Source organism: Ascidia mentula, chromosome 7 (genome assembly GCF_947561715.1).
Source record: "Ascidia mentula chromosome 7, kaAscMent1.1, whole genome shotgun sequence".
In the NCBI taxonomy this organism is placed as follows: domain Eukaryota; kingdom Metazoa; phylum Chordata; class Ascidiacea; order Phlebobranchia; family Ascidiidae; genus Ascidia; species Ascidia mentula.
Genome location: NC_138572.1, coordinates 4,511,022 through 4,533,370, shown reverse-complemented (window position 1 = coordinate 4,533,370; position 22,349 = coordinate 4,511,022). Strand labels below are relative to the sequence as shown.

Below are 22,349 nucleotides of genomic sequence, written 5' to 3'. Positions count from 1 at the left end.
AGATCGAAGATTTATGTAAGCCATAGTCCAACAGGAAGTCTTACAGGTTTTTGTTGGTGATCAGATACACTACAGTAGACTAAGGTTTGAGCTACATAGGCGAGAAGGTATTATAAACATTACCTCACCATAAACATTACCTAACCTAAAAAAAATCAAAATGGAAATATTGCGCAGTATGTGTGTAAATTTATTCACAGCAACATATAACTGTATACAAGATTAAAGTCAAATTACCATCCAGTCAAATTAGGTACACGTGGACTAAAAACGATGTGGGCCTTGAACAAGGTGTGCACAAAAGTTCATAAAGCGAGCGTCAATCAATTTAATTAAAAAAAACATACTTGGTTATAGGAGGAAACCGGAATATAAGTCAAAAGTTATTGTGTGGGTTTAATTTGACACTGACAATTCTTGCAGTGCTTGTACTTGGTCCATCAATTTAATTCATTTTGTCAGCCAAGAAATCAACACAAATTGCTGAGAAGAATTAATGTATAGACGACGACAAAAAGTAAAACCATAATTGGTTGAAGGAGGAAACCGGCCCTAGCCCGGATATAATCAAATCAAGGTTATTGTGTGGGTGTAATCGGCCTGCAAAATGGTATGAAGGAACTTGACACTGACAATTCTTGCAGTGCTTGCACTTGGTCCATCAAAAGACATTTTCAAAACAACAATACAGTCTTTACACGAGGTGTAAGCCTACGAATGATTTGTAAACTTAGAAAAAATGGTTGTTGCTTGGCAACACAACATTGCTTATACTACATTTAGAATTGCACTTTAAGTGTGGATAGGACACGTTTGTCAAAAGCAAAAAATCGTAATACTATACTTCTAGTATATAAACAATTGCCTATACGGTTGGATTGCCGCAAGCAAAAATGTCGGCAGTGATGTAATAACCAAGCGTTTGGGTTTCATCATTGTAAGGGACCAAATAAGAAAGGCATATAGTTCATTTAGACACACTGAAAGATCTATGAAACAAAACAAAAAGGAGAAAACGTACACAGTTACACGTTAAAATAATGGTTAACAGCATGAAACTTATACACGATACAACTCAAATACCACGTTTAAACGTTTCCTGGCGTTTTTGTGACAGTTCGTGGAAGGATTTAGTAAATGACTGCAGATGTTGCCGCCAGGTTAAGACCACAGGAACCGTCACCTCTGTAAATTCTGTAATAACCCTGTTAAAACAAGATGATTAAATCTAACGATTCAATAACGCATAATGATCATAACCAACACAGAAGTGTATCGAATCTATAAACCTAACATGTAAACTTTATTTCTTCTTTGTAATAAAATTAGACTCTAAGATTCTCACCTTTTCGCCCCAGAAAGCACCCCAGCTGTTCTTGATGATCCAGAACGGAATTCCGTGTTCTGCAAAAAAACGATAATTTCAAGTAATCTGTAAAACGACTTGCAAAATCTGTAGAGAAGAGCCAAAGTTAGTATCGGTTGTTCAAAGACACGGCTACATCAACGGTTCTAACAATGCCATTACTAATACCCTGTAATGTGGAGAAACACAGTTATTTGATGGGCACAATTGCATTCTATAAACGTCCTGATACGTCCATTAACACCAGCATCAAAGCTTTGGATTTTCTCTTTGAGCTGATTTGCGTCAGTTCCCACTTCATTTTATCACAATAAACTATTCCTTACCTGTTCCGTATCCAACGAGGAGGACTGCGTGGTTCAGGTGCTTGGGATTGCACAGGAACTTCCGCGGATGCGCGATACCTCGCAAATAGAACTGTAAAAAATCATTGTTGAACTTTCTTCTATATTGTAATTGCCACGAAAGGTAACCACTAAAATGGACATATGTATATACAAGTGGAGCCAATAATGTATGATTTCAATGAGCTGCAGACAGATGGCCACCTGTTTCTAGTTTCGATCTTAAATTGGGTTTGAGCCTTTAGCACTATCGGTTACCAAGCAGTTCCGTTTGGCCATAGTGCGCTCCACGGTGGTTCGTCTCTGTGGTTCGGTACTTAGTATAGGGTACCCAACGGATCGACGTTGACCGAAAGGTACCACAAAGTGGAAATCAGTGTGCCCGCTAGTGTAAAAGCTATAGCACACAGTGCCACAGTCAACAGCTGCACTGATGAGACCTTACAGGTCGAAACAGTGCGGCACACACCGTGTCTGCAGTTCTCAATTATTATGGCTTTTTTGCACATATTATTTATACTCATTTACATGACGTGATATAGCTTCTTATACATAACTAGTTGTCTAGTTAATCGAACTGGCAATTGCGACCTCTGTAACTGCCAGAAGTAGCTAATTTCAAAACCCTTTGTGTTGATAATACGTATGTGTATTGGACGAATTTGGGGACAAACGTACACTTTCGGCTTACCATCATCATATTGGCGTTGATACCAATAGAAACTGGACCGTTTTTTGCAAGCCACGCAGCTAGCAGTGCTTCATCTGTGGGCAGCATGACAGAGCTGTTTACGTACACCTTGAACTTAGACTCGTTGACATGGCATTTTCTCTTGAATATTAAGTACTGGTGGCTCGGGTAGTCTTTCTCTGTCTCCAGTCCACCTTACACAAAAAAGGCGAAAATATCGTTATATATTGTATGGAAATACGTATGCACAAGTTCTCGGTTCTGTTGCATGCCCCCAAGGCCACTGCCCAGCTTTAAAAACTAATTGCACACTATAGGTGACATTATTCTCAACCTTCTTTTACCCCCAGAGTTTATAGTACACTAACTTTAGCAAGTCAATTAACTGAATTAGTTTAATCGATGTTTGGCTGATTTTTAAACATCTTCAAAAAAAAGTATCTTGCATTGAAATAAGCGCAAATTTGATATTTTTACAACAAAGACATATAGGTTGTTTATCTTGCATAGCACTACACAATCACGTCATAATACCATCAAAAATATCGTAACACAAGATAAGACGGTGTATTTACCAAGTTCCATGATACTTTCGTAGGCATTGTAGGGTAGCCCGCCTTTACATCTATAATCAAAATGGTCACAATCAACTAGTTGCTGCTCAGAGAGTGAATACAACTTTCCATGCTTCAGAAACCACTGGCCTTCCACATTGCCAGTTGTAGAGTATGCCCAGCACGAACCACAGAAACCCTGGATTACATGATAGCATATTGGGAAATTGTAGCACTATTGCTGCCAGGCATTTTACAGTTTAAAAATAGACTGATCTTCTGGCATAAAATTTGAAAAAGTGGCCATCTGTCTGCAGCTTACAGAATTCATATTATTGTCCCCATATTGACACATATTTGGCATTTTAAGTTGAACAAAGGCATAGATGTTTTCGGCAGGACGGCATTCTTACCTGGTTCTTTACTCTAGTAACTGCGCCCTTCTTTCTCCAGTCTACTGATTCTGGAATGACGTCAGTTTCGAGATCAGAAAGGTCGGCATTGCGAATTGGAAACAATGGTTTGGTGATTCCGGGAGCCAAATACTTTCTGTATTCTTCATCTAAAAAGCAACATGAGTCGTATTTTTGCACTTTCTAACAAAAATGTAAAAATATGAGTGAATTAGGTTACACACCAGAATAGTCCATGAACTGGTTGATCCCATAAACAGCACCGTCTCCTATTTGGTTAAGTGACTTCACAACTTCAAGGTTCTGCTTGAAGATTTTGAACCGTTTTATATATTTGTCTGGATTGGTACTCCAACTAAAAAGGCCAAGGGGGGCATTACATTATAACATGTAATAAATTGAAAACCTAAAAATCAGATGCTAAAAAATAGCTTTAGGGTCAATTTTCTAACCCCCAAAATAACAGAAAACCAGTGCTAAAATGTAAGCAAAACTCTACTATAGATATCAAAAGGCATTACAGTTATTAGGTTGTCTGAGACACATGAAAACATGGATTGGAACCTTGTTTGGAGCAAATTTACATTATTAATGTCATTTACAGCAAAAAGATACACAATAGAAACACATTTTCTCACCTATATTGACGTTTGTATCTGATAATAAATTCATCAAATTGCCTCTTCACTGTGTCGTTATAATCTGCATCAACCTTTTCCATTGTCACCACACCATTGTTCTCTTGCCGATTTCGCTTGCGTTTCTCTGCTTCCTTCCGTTTTACGCAATAACGCATTTCCTCGAAGCCTAAACAATGATACAGAAACTAAATTTCGCCTGTGCACAAGTTAGGATCTAACTACAATGCTGCAAGATGTTGGTATAGCTAGTTATACTATAACGTAATATGGCAAATTTTTATACTAGATATAAATGCATTAGATATGGTGAACTCTCAAAAAAATCATTTATTTAAGTACCCACTAAGAAGTTTTGAGGAGAAACAAAAGTTGTAGATCTCTGGTCTATGTACCCACCGTAATGGTCACCAATTGTCATACAAGAAACAGTTACACTTTTAAACTTGTCTAGCCATGCTTGCTTCCAAATCACAGCTTCGCACTAAAAAGCAAATGAATAAACACAAGCCAAAATATGGTGCCGCTGATCTTATGGAACTGGGAGTTATAATAGGTTCTCAAGCAAAGTCCAACCCATAAATGTGATCCAGTCAATAAATTGTCGTATGTATGATGTTTTGCTTAACATTATCACCTGGGGATCATCCAGCAGGGAAAAGTTCAAGCCTTGTGGCTACGCGAGTTTAAAATTTACAGTAAAAAAAGACAAAAATGCTGTTCAAAACTGTTTGGAATGTTGCTGTAATGATTGTAATTTGCCACCAAGGTCAGTTTTTCAACAAAACATTTGCGGAAAAGACCATACTTAAAAATGTTGTTAACATAATAAAACGGTCTGTTATTATTAGGTAATTGTATTAACTGCTGCCATAACCTTTGCTGGTTGTGCATCACATAACCACCTACCAATTTGTTTTCATTGCCGTAAAATACCCTGTACAATGTTCCTGCAACTACCTGCAAAATAAATACCGCACACTGCAAATTTATTTTTTCCTTAAATGACTACATGTTATTGACCAGTACTTTGCAAAGACTTCTTTACCAGGGATACGGAATTGTGAAAACAATTAGCGCAGAAAGGCATCAATACAGATAAACTACACCTACTTCACCGTTTGGAAAAAAAGGCCACAGTAATAAGGTAGGAGAAACACATCTTATCACTTACTTGTTGTGTTGCACAAATTCCATTTGTATGTGAAATCAGCATTGCGTCATCAGTTTTCTTTGCAACATTGTTTATTTTTTTGTAAAAGCTTTCAGGAATTCTGTCCAAAACTGAAATTGCGCCAAGTGGTGAACATACTGCTGAATGCAGCAAAACAACGCAGGCTACCAGGTTTTTCAACATTTTCACCGAAATGAATTAAAATCTGGAGAATTTCCAAAGCAATTTTATACACAAAAGACAACTTTTCTTATACCTGACAAAACCCGTTCAGAGGTTTAATGCAGACCACCACAAATTACGATTGTCACATGATCGTCACGCCTCAATAGCGTCGGGCAGAACTAAAACAATGGCGCCTCCGGTATTTGTTTTGTTGCACGATTTATTGCCATCATTTTTCTTTGCATTTTTCGATTTAAAACAAATAGTATGAAATCATATTATATTAACAATACATATTTTTACATAGACAAGTAAGACCCCATAGAGTCCATCATATTAGTTTAGGTTCGGAAATGGAATGGCACTTAATTTTGTTTACCTTTTTGCGCATCCCTAACCTAGTCCTAGACAAGCGGGGTTAGTCATGTGATTGAACGAATAGTATGTCGGTAGTTACGTTTCCAAAGAGGCGAAAACGGAACCGAAACGTCATGTGATCTTTTAATGTGATATGACATATTTTATAGGTGACTGCAATTAGTTTATCTAAACGTTTAGTTTGGTGTTGTCTGTTCCAAGAGATGGCAAATGTGTGCATTGTGTATGTACTTTGTAAAGTATAGCCTATCTCATTAACTTTTTGCAAACAATTGTTTATATGCTATTTTCGAATTATTGTTTATTTGTCAGGTGTCTTTTGTAGACCATTGTTATTGATAATACATCAAAAATGGCACATCCCAGTGCACCTCCTTCATATGGTGAAGCCGTTGGTGAAAAGGACAAACTTGGATATGGACATGACCCCCAACTTGCACCGGCTTATCCGTATACCCCAAATGAAGGCATTTCAAATCCATCTTATCAACCATATGCACGTAAAAGCTTAAGCGAAAAATACTTGATACATACAATGTCAATGCTACAAAAAAATGTAGCGCAAGTGCTTGTAAAATAAAGTTTTCATTAAAGTAAATAACAAACTGCATGGCACTTTAGTTGCCCACCCGGCTGCACTGACTTAATCAAAATCTATCTTAACACAATGCCAAGCAAAATTATAACAGCAAACTTTGTCTTGTACTTTTCTCATATAATTACTTTTTCAGAGCCTGTGCATCAGCCTGTCCTTGGTGCAAGTGCCCCACCAATGTCTACAAATGACACTAATGCTGATACCACTGTTGGATTTACAGCAAGGTATGTGTATAGCCTATTTGGTAAAGTTTTGCATATCCAAATAATGCATGATAACAAACTAATTATATATTTGTTTCTTAGAGGCACTTTCGATGACAAAGATGTTCGACGCCTTTTCATAAGAAAGGTGTTTATCGTGCTTGGGATTCAATTGGTCATAACTTTTGGGATTGTTTGCATATTTACATTCATGTAAGTTGCCTATTTGTGTTGTATAAACTGCTTTGGATTCACCTACTGCAGAAAAATGTCAGGTGGACCATATATATATATCTAAAACTCTTAAAAAATGCGTTCAAACAAACCATTGACTTCGCAATTTTGATATTGTGTACATACTTCACAGCTCTTCTCAAAGCGCTTTTTGGCCCATAGCCAATGTTAAAAGCAGTCGTTGTTTTGTGGTTTAGTCCACCTGTACTTATTATACAAATTTAGTAATTGCTGAACCAATATTCTTCCATACAGACCAGAAGTCCAAGACTTTGTTAGGAAAAACCCTGGAATATATTATGCAGCATAGTGAGTACATGCAGATTTCGTGTTTTTATTTGTATTGCATAATGATGGACCATTTGGTACTTGCAGTGGAATATTCCTCGCCCTGTATATTACGCTTGTGTGCTGTTCAGAATTCAGAAGACGCCATCCCCAAAATCTCATTTTGCTTTTCATTTTTGTAAGTCTGTTGTAGAAATTTGTGCAAACCACACAGTCCCAATAACGTCCAATATATCATTCCAGACTTTGGCTTTTTCATACATGGTTGGAACCATTGCAAGTTTTTACACCACACGATCTGTTGTGATAGCTCTGGGAACTACTGTTGTAAGTATTGTTACTTTGACAATCTTGGGCAATCAGGCCATGTGTAATAGCAATGGTTATTTTTTGCATCAAATGTTTGTAGAAAGGCCACAAAGATATAACCAGCATGGTAATGAATTACTCTGTAGCTACATTTGTAAAAATGGCTTCTTTAAATCAATGAATTTTTTCTGTAAAAAAGGTTATGTTTTCTGTATGTGATTGACTTATGGTCAACACATATCTTTAGACATCTGGTGGTACACATTTGTTTACTGATATTAACCGAAACACAGGTTACAGTATACTTTTGTTGCAACATTATTTACTGTTATATTTATCAATAGTATATATATTTTGCAGTTATGCATATTCAGGCTCAGGCATTTTGCCAAGCAGCATTGTTTTGCTGCATGCATATCTGGTTTACCTTTCCAATAATCTTTAAATTGAGTTCACTGAAGTAAAATTTACCCTGTTTCTTTTTCAAGCTTGTTTGTGGATCAGTAATTCTATTCTCAATGCAAACAAAGTTCGATTTCACAAAATGCAGTGGACTTTTGTTTATCTTGCTCTGGGTCTTGATCCTTTATGGTTTTATTACCATTTTCACATGGTACCGGTCATGGGTAAGTAAGCTTTAAAATGTGTCAATTATTTAACTACCTGCTCTTATGATACAATTGTTAGTCTACCTGTTGCAAATATGAAGTTTTCATGTGTATGATGTATGAATTACAGAAAATAATATTATTGCGAATACATTCACAAGAACATTTTTCCAAGGTTAAAATCTGTCGCCTTTCTTTCGAAGGCAATTTGCTAAAATAATATTGTCATTGTTTGCAGAAATATTGCAGTTGAAATAACATTTTATTGTTAAAATATGTAAAAGGTTCACTATTGCCAAACACATATATGCCAAACACACTTCAGGCAAAACAATTTTGATATATTGCTGGCATTATTAACCATAGTAATCTTCAGACCTAGTAAAAAATTCCTTGCAATTAGACATGCAGATTTTCACATAAGTGACATTTGTTTTCTGTGCATGATTAGTTTGTGTTAGGTCTGATCTTCACATTTTGTTTCTAGTACTTGGATGTTGTGTATGGTTGCCTAGGAGCACTTGTCTTTTCACTGGTAAGTATAAAGAAATTGCTTCTCGTTTGTGCTATAAACACGAAATGTAATAAAAAATCAGTCTAATCAAAATAAATGGTATTAATAATTTTCATGTGATTGTTATTATTTTTTACCCACATTCTTCACAACCAATCATTGTTTAAGCCAAATTGTGTTGGTTGTATGAATTATTCTTTGATGTACAATAGTGGAAGGTAATGAATGGTCTCAGCATAGTTGTGGCATGACGTCTTATGCCTACTTCCTGTGTTAGACAGGTCACTCGAATCTAAAATTTCCCTTACTCTTAATGTCCTATTGTTTAACAAAAGCCAAAGTGTGGTTTCGGTTCAGTGTAATTCCCCTTTTTGCCTGCGCGAATTAATTTCTTGTGGTTTTGTTCAACAAGTAATTAATAAAAACAATTGTCATACAAAAGACATTAATATTGCCGCTTCTTTTTGTAAAATACCAACAACGTGCCCATTTTCCAGCCTTTTTCCTGTGTGAATAGCCTCAGATTTTGATTTAAAGAAAAGAAACCCCCTGAAAGAGGTTTTATAATTTAAAATTACCAACTAGTTAGTGCCATAAGTTTTAAATAGTTTGATGGTTGCAGATAAAATGTCAAATTACATTTTTTATTTGCAGTTTCTGGCCTTCGACACTCAGCTCATAATGGGTGGAAAACGGTATGAACTTGATCCAGAGGAGTATGTGTATGGTGCCCTCAATCTTTACATAGATATCGTCTATATCTTCCTCTTTCTGTTGTCTATTTTTGGTTCGAGCAACTAGCATCAACCTATCTTGAATCATGATTTTAGTTAAAACTGAGCCTAGTGTAGAACTGAGGTTTGTGTATATATTGTAAATAAATAATGTCAGTTTCATCAATTTTTTGTTCCCAGGTTTTCATGTTATGTTACTGCTTTAACTTTAAGCACGTTTTGAATGTTTTCCACTTGGTTAGTGTGCAATTATTAAACTCAGTGTTTTCCTTTAATGGGAACGATCAGTATAACTGATCATTGAGAGCGATTCAGAATTTTTGCGAATGTTACTTTCTCAGTTAAACCACCTTTCACAAAATTGCATTAAATCATTGAATAAATCTGCATCTATGTTAATATTTCAACCCCTAGAGACTTTTGGTTGAAGATACATTATTTGCCCACATAAGTGCTGTAAAAAAACTCCTAATGAAATGGTACATGTTACAATCCAATGCTAATTATTATCAGATGTTTTAATAGGCTTATTTCAACAATTGTTGATGTATCTAAAATGTTATCAAGGTAATTTAAAAATTTCTCCCATCTTGTAAAAATCAAACATCACTGCATGATGTAAAAATGTGCTATTTTTCCTGAATATTTAGCATGTCAAATAACTTTTCTTAGATTACTTTGTTGTTTTGTTCAATTTTATTGATGTTGGTTGATTGTGTTTTTATGTCATTGGAAGCAACATGTCGCCAAATGCTAACAAGCTTTTGGGTGATTTTTTTGCTGAAAAGATTTTTGTGTTAGAACTTGGTTTCCAACATGTACAAATCTACTTGCTTAGCTGACTTTTTGTGTGAGTAAATTTTGAAAATTAATAAACTTCCTAATTTGGATTTGTTGAGTACAAATGCTAGGCAGCTGAGGTGGGGTGGAGCTTTTTTCGTGTACAAACAAAAAATATGCCTATGTCCACGAAAAATTACTTATTTACACTAAGTTGAGTCAAGACTTGTTGTCTAGACATCATGTTTTTGCTGTAATTAGCATTACTAGAGCTGTAGGGTTTGGGACTTAATTTCACCATATACCAAATAACATTACAATGGAAATTCACTCGTAGTAAACCAACATGTGCACCCAACAGTTTTCAGGTTTATGTACCTCCGATACTTTGTAGAGGTTTAGCACACAACTAAAATCAGTTGCACCTGTATCTTCCAAAACGTAAAATACCACTAAAATTAATCAAATGCAACATGCACCCAGCAAGGTAATCCAGTAGTCACATGTACATTGTAAAATATGGATCGTTTAAGGTCAATTACATGTAATGGCCACCACAGTGCACTGGCCATTGCAATATAAAGTTACATAATCATCAACCAAATACGCAAACGCGGTCCATTTCGAACTGACGGACGACGCAAATCGACATAATCTATCATAATAATTGCAGCAGATAAAAGCAAACATTTTATGAATTTTTAGCGAATAAACTTTTTGGTTTGAGGCGTCATTGCCCCACCAAATAAAATAGGCCCGTTTACAAAATGGGAAATTATTGCAATAAATCATATGAAAAAAAAATTTACGAATCTTTAAATTTTAGAAGGTAGTCATGGCCCCTGGCTTCCGCAATGGCCGTGCTTACGGACCAAAAATAAAGCTTGACCCCGACGTGATTTGAACACGCAACCTTCTGATCTGGAGTCAGACGCGCTACCGTTGCGCCACGGAGTCGACGTAGATACGTTGTCGAAATTCGATTGTGATTCATTTGCTGAAACAAATGAGTGGCGTGAATAAACAACGCAGCACATTAACTTAGGCTCAGTGATCGACAAACTAACGTTGTGGAAATATTCCGTACCAGTGCATTTTTTCAGTTTATTTCAAGAACTTTGGAGAAAATAACTGTAATCTTTAGCAATCGCTCGACGACAATTTTTCGTAATTTTGCATCAAATTTTTGCGTCAGTTAATTTTACTACCATTAAGAACTACACGAAAACCATTGTGTGTAAAAAAGTAGCACAGTTAGCTTTTTTGTGTTATTGTATTTGCAACAAACAAACAATCAACCAATAAATGATTTTTTTTATCTATAACATGTCATTAATCTGACGATCTTATTGCAATTGCAGGGGCCCCGGCGAAGAAGGCAGTGCTGGGACCTGATTTCGGTGGTGCTGGGCGATAACATGAGGTGCTGGGCGGCATTGTAGGGGAACCAAATAAATATTGCAATCAAATCCCACAATATCAAAACAAACAATATTATATTCATGCCCCCCCCCCATTTCATATTCATTAACCCCCTCAGCTCGTACGTGTTTAGCAGGTTCGTCTCACTGACCGCTATCCCATATCGTGGGGCCTGTAAAGTTGATTTGCTGACACCCCAAACATAAAAGCATCATTTATGCCTTGAAATCGTCTGTGCAAAGCTATTGTTAGCGTCGAAACGGAAGTAATATATCATAACCCACTTATATGGTTTAATTAGGTTGCGGAGTCAAGCCAATGTCGACCTCGTATCAAACGGTCAAACGACGCTGTCGACTGCAGCTACCGGTGAGTATCAAAGTAACTTACATGTCGGGCGTAGTATCGATAAAGACAGCAACGTCGTTGGCCACGCCCCCAGTGTATTGTGCCATGATATGTCATTTCCAGCCCTAAACAGACCCAACAACCTCGCATCATTCAGGAACACTGTGGTCTTATTACCAGGTGTGGGTTGTGGACTCAAGCACTGGGCGCCTTTACCACGATCTGTCCTCGGGAAAGACAGCAGTAGTCGCACAAAGCGGAGGAATTCTATCTGTGTTGAGATTGTCAACACTGGGATGTACGATAACACGAGTAAGGATATGGAGTTATGATATATTGGGCTCAGTTCTACGACCGCTGTGAAAGTTTACATTGCACAAGGCAGTTGTGCGAACAAAGTTGTGCAAAAAAGGTTGAACCAATCATAACAGCAGAAAGTGAACGTATTTGAATGTACCAGGTACTGCTACATGTTGCTGAGTCTTCGTAATGCAGGATTATGTATAACGTACGATTAAATATAGTGCAGGAGTCAAATTAATGAGTCGATTGATAGCATTAGTGTAAGACGAGCTACTGTATTTTTAGTAGCTGCAATATCGACATGAAATACATCATGCCAATTTGTTTCTAATGGTTATTACGGGGTTGTGTGTAACGATCCCCTTTCTCAGGTACCTTTGAGGTTCATTTTTTCATGAGTATTTGGTGCAGAGCAGTTACCTAAAAAAAACTTGTAATACCAAAAAAAAACAATGGCAACTGCAGTTCATGCTCCACACCCCCCGCCCTCCCCACTTCGACAAGGTTCCATAACGCCCATGTTGGGTTCCACGTCCCCTCGAACGGGATCCATTTCCCCCCGGAGCCCCAGGTCGCCGAGGCGGCGCCAATACCGCCCCCAAACCGTGACGGGGTCAGAGTATGACCCTATGTTGGATGATCACCAACAAGTTTACGTTATGTCGAAGAGTATGATGGAAACTTTACGGGTCAGTGCACAAGTCGTTGATACCTAAGTACTTGGTCATAGCAATTATATAATAGTGAATATTTCGGGTTTCTTTGGAATGGTGTTAAATTTTGTTTCATTATTAAACATTTTGTTTGTGTTTCCTTTTGTGCAGAATTCGATGTCGGACCGTAGTCGCCTCTTTACCGACCCCAAAGACAAAATTGGATTTCACGGCCCAAGGAGGCCATTACTTCACTCCTATCCAATGTCTCCTCGTTGTGTTGGAAAGTATGTATGTATGTAGAAAATGCACTTTACTGTGTTTTGGGTCAGTGATGTCCATTATACAGAGTATTATAACAATAGAAGTAAAAGAATGAGGTATGGAGACATGCCTGTGCTTCTTAGTAGTATTTGCCGATAACAAAAATGATGCACTCATAAATTGGATTGTTTCTTTGTTTTAACGACATTTCATGTAACATCAACCTTGAAAATACCACTGTTTTCGAAACTATTTATTTTACGTTCTACAGTGTAAAATACAAGCATACCCACATGTAGGGCCTTTATTGTCAGGTGATTACGCCAAAAAGCACATTTGGTCAATATACGACTCCAAATTGCATAATGTTTGGTGGTAAAATATTTTAATACGTAAAAAACATGTTTGTAGAGCTATGGTGGTGACCACGTACAGGGAGAAAAATCCTACAACACCTCGATCACCTTCACCACCACTTCCACAAACCAAAGAAGGGAAAGCATTGGTTAGATTGGCTCACGACCTCAGAACGGTAAGAAATTGGCATATTTGGAAGTCTACGCCAGGCAGTTTTGCGGGCAAGGTGCATCAAGCTGCACTGGTGAGCCCTTATTGGTAGAAATAGTGGCCATCTGTCTGGAGCTTACTTGGCTCCATTGCTCATAAATTAAACTTTGTGTCGTTCATTCCGAGGTGTTGCCGTCGTTTGTAAACTCAAATGCGGTTATGTTTTCGTATATATTGGTAATTTTAAAGTTTCAAAATTCTTCTTGGGAAATCAAGTTGTGCGTCTCCAAAATGTGCGTAACCTTAATTTTCACCATTGGCGAAATTTTGGGTTAGGTTACCGCCACGTAACTAATTGAAATTTACGCTGCCCGAGTATAAACTTAAGGATTTTTTCATTTTGACACTGACAATCTCAATAGTTTCATCTGGCGGATCCGGGTTTAATGTCGAACAAAGAGATTCTATCGCACTTATCAAAGCTTATCGTCGGCGAACCGAGATACAAAAACCTTATGTAATAAATCACGAAAACGTAGATATGAATCGGACAGATAGAAAAAACAAACACGAGATTTTAAGCGCCCGAAAGGCTATGAGAAGCCTCCAGTCAAACGCTGCTAAAACAACACCTATAAGCTCATAAGCCACTCACAATGCAGCGTTAGAACAGCGAGTACATTTCCCGAGTCCACTGCACAAACCATGGAGAGACAGACGATCTTAACTTTTCCTCTTGTTATTACAGGAGTTACTGTAAACCTCGAGTGGTCCCGTTTAGGGGATAATGCTCGATCGTGCTTTGGTAATTTACATCCGTCCTATATAAAATGTATATTAGATACAAATGGAATGTAACAATTAGACGACTTGTTTATTTAGCGAGGTCTGCTGAGGTTTTCTTGATGATATCGACGTTTCGTGACTGCACGATTATGCCTACAACAGAATAAAACTGTTGACACTTACGGCAAATAGGTGATATCGATTTTTCTAATGAATCTGCTGACATCGCAATCAAAGGCTTATTTTGCAAATGACAATTACAGTAAATTGCTGTCACAGAGAAAAAGACAATGCCTAACTAACAGCCAGATTATCGTACAATTAATGAGCAAGTGTTTACGAACAATTTTGGAACACTGAAAACCTCCAAAGTACCAAACGCAAAATTGTGTAAATACGTTTCGTTGCAAGCAAAATCTGTTGTTATTGAAATCTATTTTAAACAGTTGTTTTTGGATTCGACAGGCGCGAATGCCAATTCAAGGTACAAATCAACATAGGGGAGCTTTACAAGCTTCAATGACGGTTATGGCGCCAAACTTTGACTGGGTGTTGGAGTTACATGGAAACCTATGACCATATAGCCTTTACAGCTGTGGTAACGGCAGACGCTACAACACATAATTCTAATTACCACATAGTTTTAAAAACAAACGCATATCTTTTTCGCACACCTTTGATTTTTCTCTAGAACGTCTCGTTTTTTTTCATTGCGACGCTTTATTAGCAATTTTGGGCGCTGAATGGGGTGGTAGCTTTGCGCCAGACATAAGCACGCAAACATCAATTTTTAATACATTGTTTGTTGCTGCTGTATGGGCCTTACTTTTGTATGCGGGCAGAAAATCCTTACTCCGGTGCATCAATATCCTGTAGCCTCTCTCGATAAGATTGTGAATTTATTCTTGTTTATTTATGCAGTCGCGATTCTACGATGATGAAAATCTTCCTGGCTGGAAGAAGCTGCGAAGAGCGAAGAACGTCGCACCGCCAATGAACAGGTTTGAAAAGCTCGCAAAAGAAAAAGGATTTATTTTGGACGGCGTTGCTTTGAGTTCAATCCAGGTAAACGTAAACGGCCACGTAGGTTGCTATATACTGTCCTTATTTCCAAGATCTGTCCATAAATATATAATATATATATATATGCATGTACATATATATATATATATATATATATATTATCAGGAGTAAAGGACACCTTTTGGAGTCTCAGGAATCTAATATATATATATATTTTATGATCACGCCGGGATTTGATCCCAGGATATCCTGGCCACGAATCCCGATCATGTTTTCTGATTGATGGGTCGGACGCTTGGCCAAAGCTGTCAGTCGATATTTGTCGCAGTTTTAAGCAGATTCAACCACAAGCGTCTCTATAGGCTTATTTTGTCATTGATTAACTCGAAACATAAAATAAATATGTTGCGAATCTTTACGAGATTTTTCCTTTGAACAATCTGACGCACAACCAGACGATTAACACCAGAATATCTTGTCTGTAGGACGATTATGCGAAAGTACAACCGAAGTTGGGTCCGGCTATTCCTCCTTATAACTCTCACTACGACAAACATGTTCGAAATTATTTCACATTCAAAGGCGTGGCGGAAAACCTGAAAAAGACAGGACAGGTATTTGGTTTACGATTCATCTCATTTATTACGTAATGAGGCTGGTCCGGGCAATTTAGGTTGTTCTTTTCGTATTCCTGCATAATGCTGTGGTGCTTTGATTTGATGCTTACCGGGATTTGTGGATTAAGAAGCAAAGTGTTTTTATTGTTCCGTGTTCCCTTTTTAAAATTTTCCATGTTATACCCCCAAAAAAGATGCAAAACAGCATTTTGCCAGGTTAACGCAACCTCATCAAACAATTTTCGTTAATACCCACTGGAAGAAATACTTCATGGCCCGATGTTTATAGATTCGCCAGAGGAGCGTGTCCATTCAAGGCAAAGCTGTAGATTACTTTCACCTTCAAGGAGTGGGTAAAGATTACATACAAAGGCGTAACAAGGACGGTGCAGGTAAAATTTCATGCAACCAAATATTTGGTGCTGGGTCAGATATTCCCCTTTTTTAAATGTGGTTTTCAATGCGGGTTGGAAAATTTAGGGAATTTCATGACTTGTAAATTTATCCCATACCGCTACCTGATGTTTTGCACGATAAGTTCCCTGATTCCGATCTTAATCCGGATATTAATAGTTGTAATGATGGGCCTTATTTTAAGCTGAGTATTTCGGGCAAAGTCCAACGTTTACTGCCTTTTATCTGATATTTGATCAATGCGCAACTTACATGTCCGTCTAACCGATAGCAGTCTCCATTCTCTATCGCAGCAGTGTCTCATCCGGGCTTTTCTGATAAGATTTATGTGGCGATGAATATACAAATATGATTGTATGTGATTGCTGAAGTTTAGAAACGTAGATAATCCCTGTATATTTCGCGTTGAGACAAGTGTGCAGGTAATCTGCCAAGTGTGCAGATTATCTGCCTTGTCCCCATACAGCACCGGCGAATTTGGAACTCTCGTATACCAGCGTTTCCATTTTAGCAATATTGATCGGTAAAATCAGATCCGTGGGTCGTGAGTTTAACCTAACGAAATTGTCAGGTTAATAAAAGTTACCTAAAAATACCACGGCGATATGATGCAAGCAGTCGAAATGCGACCCAGTCCTGACATAAAATGTATACGCTTACAATAACATTAAATTGCTTGAAATAAGACGTTTCGAATTAGCGCCAGCTAAGTTCATTTAAAAGAGAAATCCACCGCATCATCAATTTCTGCTAGCAGGTTAACACAGAAAGATTTACAAATTCGATTTATTTCGTTTTTCTACATATTGGTGTCGGTTGTACAATGCCGAATCGAGGGTTATATTCTGTTGAAACTATTAGCAACCACGCTTATAATTACTTATGTTTTCTTCTCACACCGAAACGCATGAATATAACTTCAGTGCAAATACCACTGTGGTATTGGTTCCGGTTAGTAATTCTTAAGTCGATAGCGCTAGAGGGCACACTAAATGATGCATAAGACCAAAAGGGCGGGCAATTTGGAGCATCGATCAAGTGCCCGACCCAAATACCAAAAAAAACTAATCGGGATTCGTGGCCAGAATATTCAGGGTTCAAATCCCGGTGCGGTTCAAAAACTGAAAAACGAAACAAAAAATAAGAGCAACAACATTTGGTTACTTACATTTGCCGCAAACATTTCTGCGTAATTACTGCATAATCCAACAATTCCGTCACAGGGTTTCTTCAAGTATATAAGAAGTATCGGCTATCGATACCGATTCAAGCGAAAAATCATGTTTGCGTGCATTCAAAGTATATAAGTTTCGTGCATTTTCAGGAAATTCTAAAGATCTCATTGACGGCCACGACCAATACCTCCGAGACACAAAGCCCATGAACACGTACAACGGAAAATTCGGATTCAGGAGAAATACTCCTACGTTGAGGAACTGTCCCTCGCCTTTCGGTACCGCAAGTCGCTCCAGCACTTTTTAAACGATCAGCTTACTCATTGTTTTTTGCTATGGCAGAGGCTCTTGAACTGAACACGCCCATTCTGTATGTTAAACCGCAGAGCCTGATCTAACACGAAATAGGATATCAACAGTTTTTAGCGCAGTTTGGGCGCAATATGTTGTTCATAGACAATGGTTTTGTTAGACCGGCGTGCTCGTTCAAGGAAATGTTAAATTCTTTCTGAATTCGCTTTTTGTTTTCATGCTTGGCAATTGCGCGCAAGTTTTGTTTTGTTTATCACTTTCTAGGTTTTTCACATCGCATGATGGAATTGGACAGTATTTTTGAACGTATGTTTTTTGGTGAGCTGCAGACAGGGCCGCTGTTTCGACCTATTTGGTCACATCAGTGCTGCTTTGGTGACTATGGGACGATGCCAAATAACCAATTAAGCCTTCCACACCGTCAACCATTGGGAAGCAAACTCGATGCAACCCACCGAAACAAACCATGACCCAAGCAAATGCCAAAACCAATATAGTGCCGTCTGACTCCGCGTTACAAAAAATCATGTAAAAACAACATAGAACCAATAATAGAACTAATGATGTAATTTAGACAGGTATTAGGTTGTTACATAGTCACGAAAGCAGCACTAATGAGACCTAATAGGCCGACGCATTGGACCTGTCTGCAGCTCACCAAACATGGGCATCATAGGCTTTGTATTGCTTATTGAGTTAAGCACTGCCAAATGTTCTGCAATTTAGGCATATTGTTGCATATCTGAATATCTTAACAAAACCTAAAATATGAATTAGTGCTATTAACACTGATTGTTGTGATCAAATGACCGTTGACATTAACAACTGCTTTAAGATGAAATCACGAAATAAAACAAATTGTGCTGATATCAGGAAATCTGTAACCGATACAAAAGGTAATGCAAAATTTATGGAAAAATACCAGGCCCTAGAGGATTTTTAAAAGATCCTGATTAAAAATTTCAAATGTTTACACAGCTTATTGGCTTGCTTCGTCGGTGTTTTTTGCCATTTGTTTGTTAAAATCAGGACCAAAGCGTCCCCATAGTAAAGGATAAATGAACCATCAGGCCATGTCACTATCTAGTCACTCAGTAAACAAATTGTGATTATAACTTTTTTCTGATTTTAACGTTTTGTTGCCACAGAAGAAAGGATTTGAGAATTTAATACTTTTTGTGTCACTAGGACAGATATATTGGTACATATAAAATGGTACAGACTGTATTTGTTACCCTATATCTGGCGGTTTCAATCAAATATTTTACTAAACTTAGGTTTTTTTTAAAAAAACTTAAAACCTACAGAATAAAATCTATATTGAGTGGAAATAATTATCGAAGTTTTTATGAGAAAACCCATCAAAAGTTCCTATCTCCAGAGAGGATGCAGCACAACAGACAAACCCTTCAGCTTTAATCTGAAATAAAACGATCCAAAGTTCGCTTCGTGTAGATGAGGTCAGGATAAACAAAAGTCAATACTACGCTTACGGTAATTTTCTGTAATTTAAGATGGCAGTGTTGCCATAATGCATTTTCAATGTTGTTCGCGTCGACTTATCGCCAATCTCAAATGTAAATCAAAGTGAAAACACATCCATGGTCACCATTTTATTAAATCAAAGGTTAGGTGTTGCAACGGAGGCTTTTTTGTTTAATTTAAAGAAATTACCTTCATAAGCTTGGAAAAATTTGGGAAAATTAGCGATCGTTATACATTATGTTTGCCAATGGCGATGAAATGGGAACTCTCTTGTCCGCTTCGTTTAGGACCGCAGGGCCCTAGAGGTCCCAGAAGAACAAGCCTTTCCTTGGGTGATATATTGACTGCCGCATTCCCCTTCACGCCGCACTTTCGAATAGGGTATTTGAGGACACAGTATCGGCGCCAAGCTTGTGCCGGGATTAGTGGATTAGGTCCTTTGGTTCAAGCACAATTGTTCGGCTTTACAAAAGGTTCATTGGTTGAAGTATAAAAGTCAAGTGATTAGACCTTTCACCTATTTGTGGTGTTGTTATGCAAAAAATGCAATGGACGTGGGAAGACTAATTTAGGGTGTTTTTATAAAACTCGTAAAAAATGTCAGTTGAAATATTGAACAGATTTCAATGTTGAGGAGTTGCTATACGGTAGGTACGTCAAAGTATTTTATAACTGTTGGTACAGCGTAATTGGAAATGGAATGCAAACGCTTCTATTGGTTGATTTGAGAATCTGAATGCTATCCACATTTTCAGTAAACGTGCGTTTTGCAATGCCGTCTTAAGCACTGTGGTCTGCTGGAGGCCTGCTTGTGTATTTGTCGATCTCCGTGTGAAATTTGTGACAATATGTTGTGGAGGTTGTGTATTCCTGTATGAATGGATCGATAAGTAAACGGATCATGTTGAATGCGTTGTTAATAGGCCAGGAGTCAATTTTATTGTTATTGAGTTATTTGCAAGTAAGCACTGCTTCTAGCAGGTATTTACCGCACTGCTGCAGGTGGTCTTGTCAACTGAAACAATTTTGAGAACAAAACAAATTTATCGAAATACGTGTTCTAAGGAGGAAAAATTAAAAATCGGCGAGAAAACGTTTTTATTGGAAATGAAAAAACAAACAAAAGATTGGAATATTGTAATCTCGGTCCGATTCAAACACAGTGTGAGAATGTGTTTTTTCAATTTCTGTGATTTTTTTTTCTATAATAGGTTTAAGTCCTGCTGTAGAAATGAAATTCCCTTGTTATGTTGTGAACTTTTGGCCTCTGTTTTAAGCCTAATGTGCTTTAACCACGCAAATTTGTTCTACGCGACGCCCAGATATATCATCCTATTAATCTCAAAAGCCGCCCCTACTTAACCTCACGTCAAAGTTGATCCATGGCGCCGAGGACTGACGTTATGTAAAGGCCGCCTAACGGTATTTTTGAACATCTGGCAGCATGTTTTTGGGTCGTGGAACAACTTCGCCAGTCTGCCAGTAGTTAAAGATGCCCCGTAATTGATTCGTGCATTATTAATGTAAGAAACCCTGAACCTGGTGCAATTGGATTTGGCTCGTGCGTCTCTGCCGGGCTCAGGGGGAATGGTTTGCGTATAAAAGGCCTGGAACTGAATATCCAAACATAATCCCATCCTTCAGGACAACGGTTCCCAACCTTGGGCAAATTTCATTTACCATGGGGGTAATTTTTTTATTTTCTTTGCTTCGCAATTTCGTTCGGGTATTTATTTCAAACCTCTCTTTGCTTTTACAACAATTTTTCAAAATTAGTACTTTAAAACATGGGAGTCAATTTTGTCTTCAAAGGCTACCAGAGGCTACATTACATAAAAAGGCTGGGAGCACAAGAAGGCGCACGAAGGCTCTGAATATATGACGGAAACCGCGCTAAAGTAGCTTTTTCCAAAGTGGGTGTTGCGGAACCCTAAGTTTCCAAAACAAACCATCAGAGTTTCAGTTAACTGCTATCTGATTTTAATCAAAAACTGGTGAACATTTGGGCGATGAGACCATATAGAAAAATACGACAATTTGATCTGACCTGGCTTTCCCATTATCTTAATATGGTTCGCATAAAATGAATTTAAATCGCTGGCATTGTGATATTCAGACACAAACACAAAGTAACAATGCTGAATTATTCAGTAGTCGATCACTTTTGGGGAAATGAACTGCGTTCTAAAGGGTCACGCACTCGAAACATGGTTCAATCAGTCGACTCTTTTGTAACATCGATTGTAAACCACTTCGGTTGCTTCGCAACGAGACAGTCATTCCACGTGAATGCAATCGCATGTCTATCCTTAAGGCGATAAAATGCTTTATCTAACAGGGTGTAAAATATTGTTTGTAAGGCTGATTAGAGGCCATTGGCGATGTGTAGGTTGCTCATTTTAGATCTCCTGGTTAGCAGTACACTGTATAGAGCTGCTTGAAATGCTATCTGCTTTTTCTTGTACGACAAACCTGATGTAAGCAAATGTTGTCGTTTGTTGCACACTGTTAACGAGAAAGGTCTCCTACATTTATCGTCCTAAAACTTTTGTGTATCTTTGTTTATTTTTGGGTTGCATTCTCGTGCATTTAGAAACCAAGGAAAAAGTCGGAAAAGGAAATCCAAATAGATGAACTAATGTTAGAAATCAGATGTTTTTCGAGCCCCGTTTGTGTTTTACTAATGGACGAACTGATGGGTGTTTGATCGAAATGCGGTGATATACAAGACTGACGTAATTAAAAAAAATAACAATCATGTACCTGCTTTGACGCGATCTTCTCTTACTGTGGATTTCTAAACACGTTGGACAATTGAGTCAAAGTAAACGTGGTTTTAAGAATTAAACTATGAGCAAACCAGTGAGTATGTTGTTGTCAGCCCACAAAAAATAATGGGTTTTGCAGACTGTTTTTGACGAAAACAAGTTAGTAGTCATTGCGTCGCTGATGTGTGTATCTATAATGCAGTCAAATACTGCCCTTTGAAATAAGAAAAACAACTGGTGCATTCCACCAACATGTAAAACGTTGCATCACTAACGTTGAT

At 37.8% G+C, this 22,349-nt stretch overlaps 3 protein-coding genes and 1 non-coding gene across 4 annotated transcripts; 2 read left to right on the top strand and 2 right to left on the bottom strand.

Annotated features, from left to right (window-relative positions):
* Positions 1-297: 297 nt before the first annotated feature.
* On the bottom strand, positions 298-5,379 carry LOC145908380 (cathepsin L-like). Its single transcript, XM_082995644.1, has 11 exons — positions 5,181-5,379; positions 4,916-4,966; positions 4,406-4,490; positions 4,007-4,175; positions 3,593-3,723; positions 3,369-3,517; positions 2,977-3,154; positions 2,402-2,595; positions 1,693-1,783; positions 1,346-1,404; positions 298-1,205 (listed from the first exon to the last, which is right to left on the bottom strand). The coding sequence occupies exons 1-11, from the start codon at positions 5,361-5,363 to the stop codon at positions 1,131-1,133; spliced, it is 1,365 nt and encodes a 454-aa protein (XP_082851770.1). The 5' UTR covers positions 5,364-5,379; the 3' UTR covers positions 298-1,130.
* A 660-nt stretch (positions 5,380-6,039) lies between these two features.
* LOC145908104 (protein lifeguard 2-like) lies at positions 6,040-10,095 on the top strand. The gene is made up of 9 exons (XM_082995288.1): positions 6,040-6,223; positions 6,455-6,545; positions 6,627-6,737; positions 7,014-7,067; positions 7,134-7,224; positions 7,290-7,373; positions 7,844-7,981; positions 8,451-8,498; positions 9,132-10,095. The coding sequence occupies exons 1-9, from the start codon at positions 6,076-6,078 to the stop codon at positions 9,276-9,278; spliced, it is 912 nt and encodes a 303-aa protein (XP_082851414.1). The 5' UTR covers positions 6,040-6,075; the 3' UTR covers positions 9,279-10,095.
* A 781-nt stretch (positions 10,096-10,876) lies between these two features.
* On the bottom strand, positions 10,877-10,948 carry Trnaw-cca (transfer RNA tryptophan (anticodon CCA)). The gene has a single exon. It is a non-coding gene; the product is annotated as a tRNA-Trp (tRNA).
* A 1,515-nt stretch (positions 10,949-12,463) lies between these two features.
* Positions 12,464-18,517, top strand: LOC145908677 (uncharacterized). Its single transcript, XM_082995999.1, has 7 exons — positions 12,464-12,753; positions 12,889-13,004; positions 13,393-13,513; positions 15,196-15,339; positions 15,783-15,911; positions 16,204-16,306; positions 17,653-18,517. The coding sequence occupies exons 1-7, from the start codon at positions 12,517-12,519 to the stop codon at positions 17,808-17,810; spliced, it is 1,008 nt and encodes a 335-aa protein (XP_082852125.1). The 5' UTR covers positions 12,464-12,516; the 3' UTR covers positions 17,811-18,517.
* Positions 18,518-22,349: the final 3,832 nt, after the last annotated feature.

What these genes read in the sequence shown, in the direction of transcription:
- LOC145908380 (XM_082995644.1), bottom strand. Translation starts at nt 5,363, where the DNA reads ATGTTGAAAAACCTGGTAGCCTGCGTTGTTTTGCTGCATTCAGCAGTA. An exon ending in ACGGCAATGAAAACAAATTG is followed by an intron (nt 4,491 to 4,915) that starts GTAGGTGGTTAT and finishes TTTGCTTTTTAG; the next exon opens with TGCGAAGCTGTGATTTGGAA. An exon ending in AGATACAAACGTCAATATAG is followed by an intron (nt 3,724 to 4,006) that starts GTGAGAAAATGT and finishes TGGCCTTTTTAG; the next exon opens with TTGGAGTACCAATCCAGACA.
- LOC145908104 (XM_082995288.1), top strand. Translation starts at nt 6,076, where the DNA reads ATGGCACATCCCAGTGCACCTCCTTCATATGGTGAAGCCGTTGGTGAA. An exon ending in TAGCTCTGGGAACTACTGTT is followed by an intron (nt 7,374 to 7,843) that starts GTAAGTATTGTT and finishes TTCTTTTTCAAG; the next exon opens with CTTGTTTGTGGATCAGTAAT. An exon ending in TCACATGGTACCGGTCATGG is followed by an intron (nt 7,982 to 8,450) that starts GTAAGTAAGCTT and finishes TTTTGTTTCTAG; the next exon opens with TACTTGGATGTTGTGTATGG.
- LOC145908677 (XM_082995999.1), top strand. Translation starts at nt 12,517, where the DNA reads ATGGCAACTGCAGTTCATGCTCCACACCCCCCGCCCTCCCCACTTCGA. An exon ending in TGGCTCACGACCTCAGAACG is followed by an intron (nt 13,514 to 15,195) that starts GTAAGAAATTGG and finishes TTATTTATGCAG; the next exon opens with TCGCGATTCTACGATGATGA. An exon ending in TTGCTTTGAGTTCAATCCAG is followed by an intron (nt 15,340 to 15,782) that starts GTAAACGTAAAC and finishes TCTTGTCTGTAG; the next exon opens with GACGATTATGCGAAAGTACA.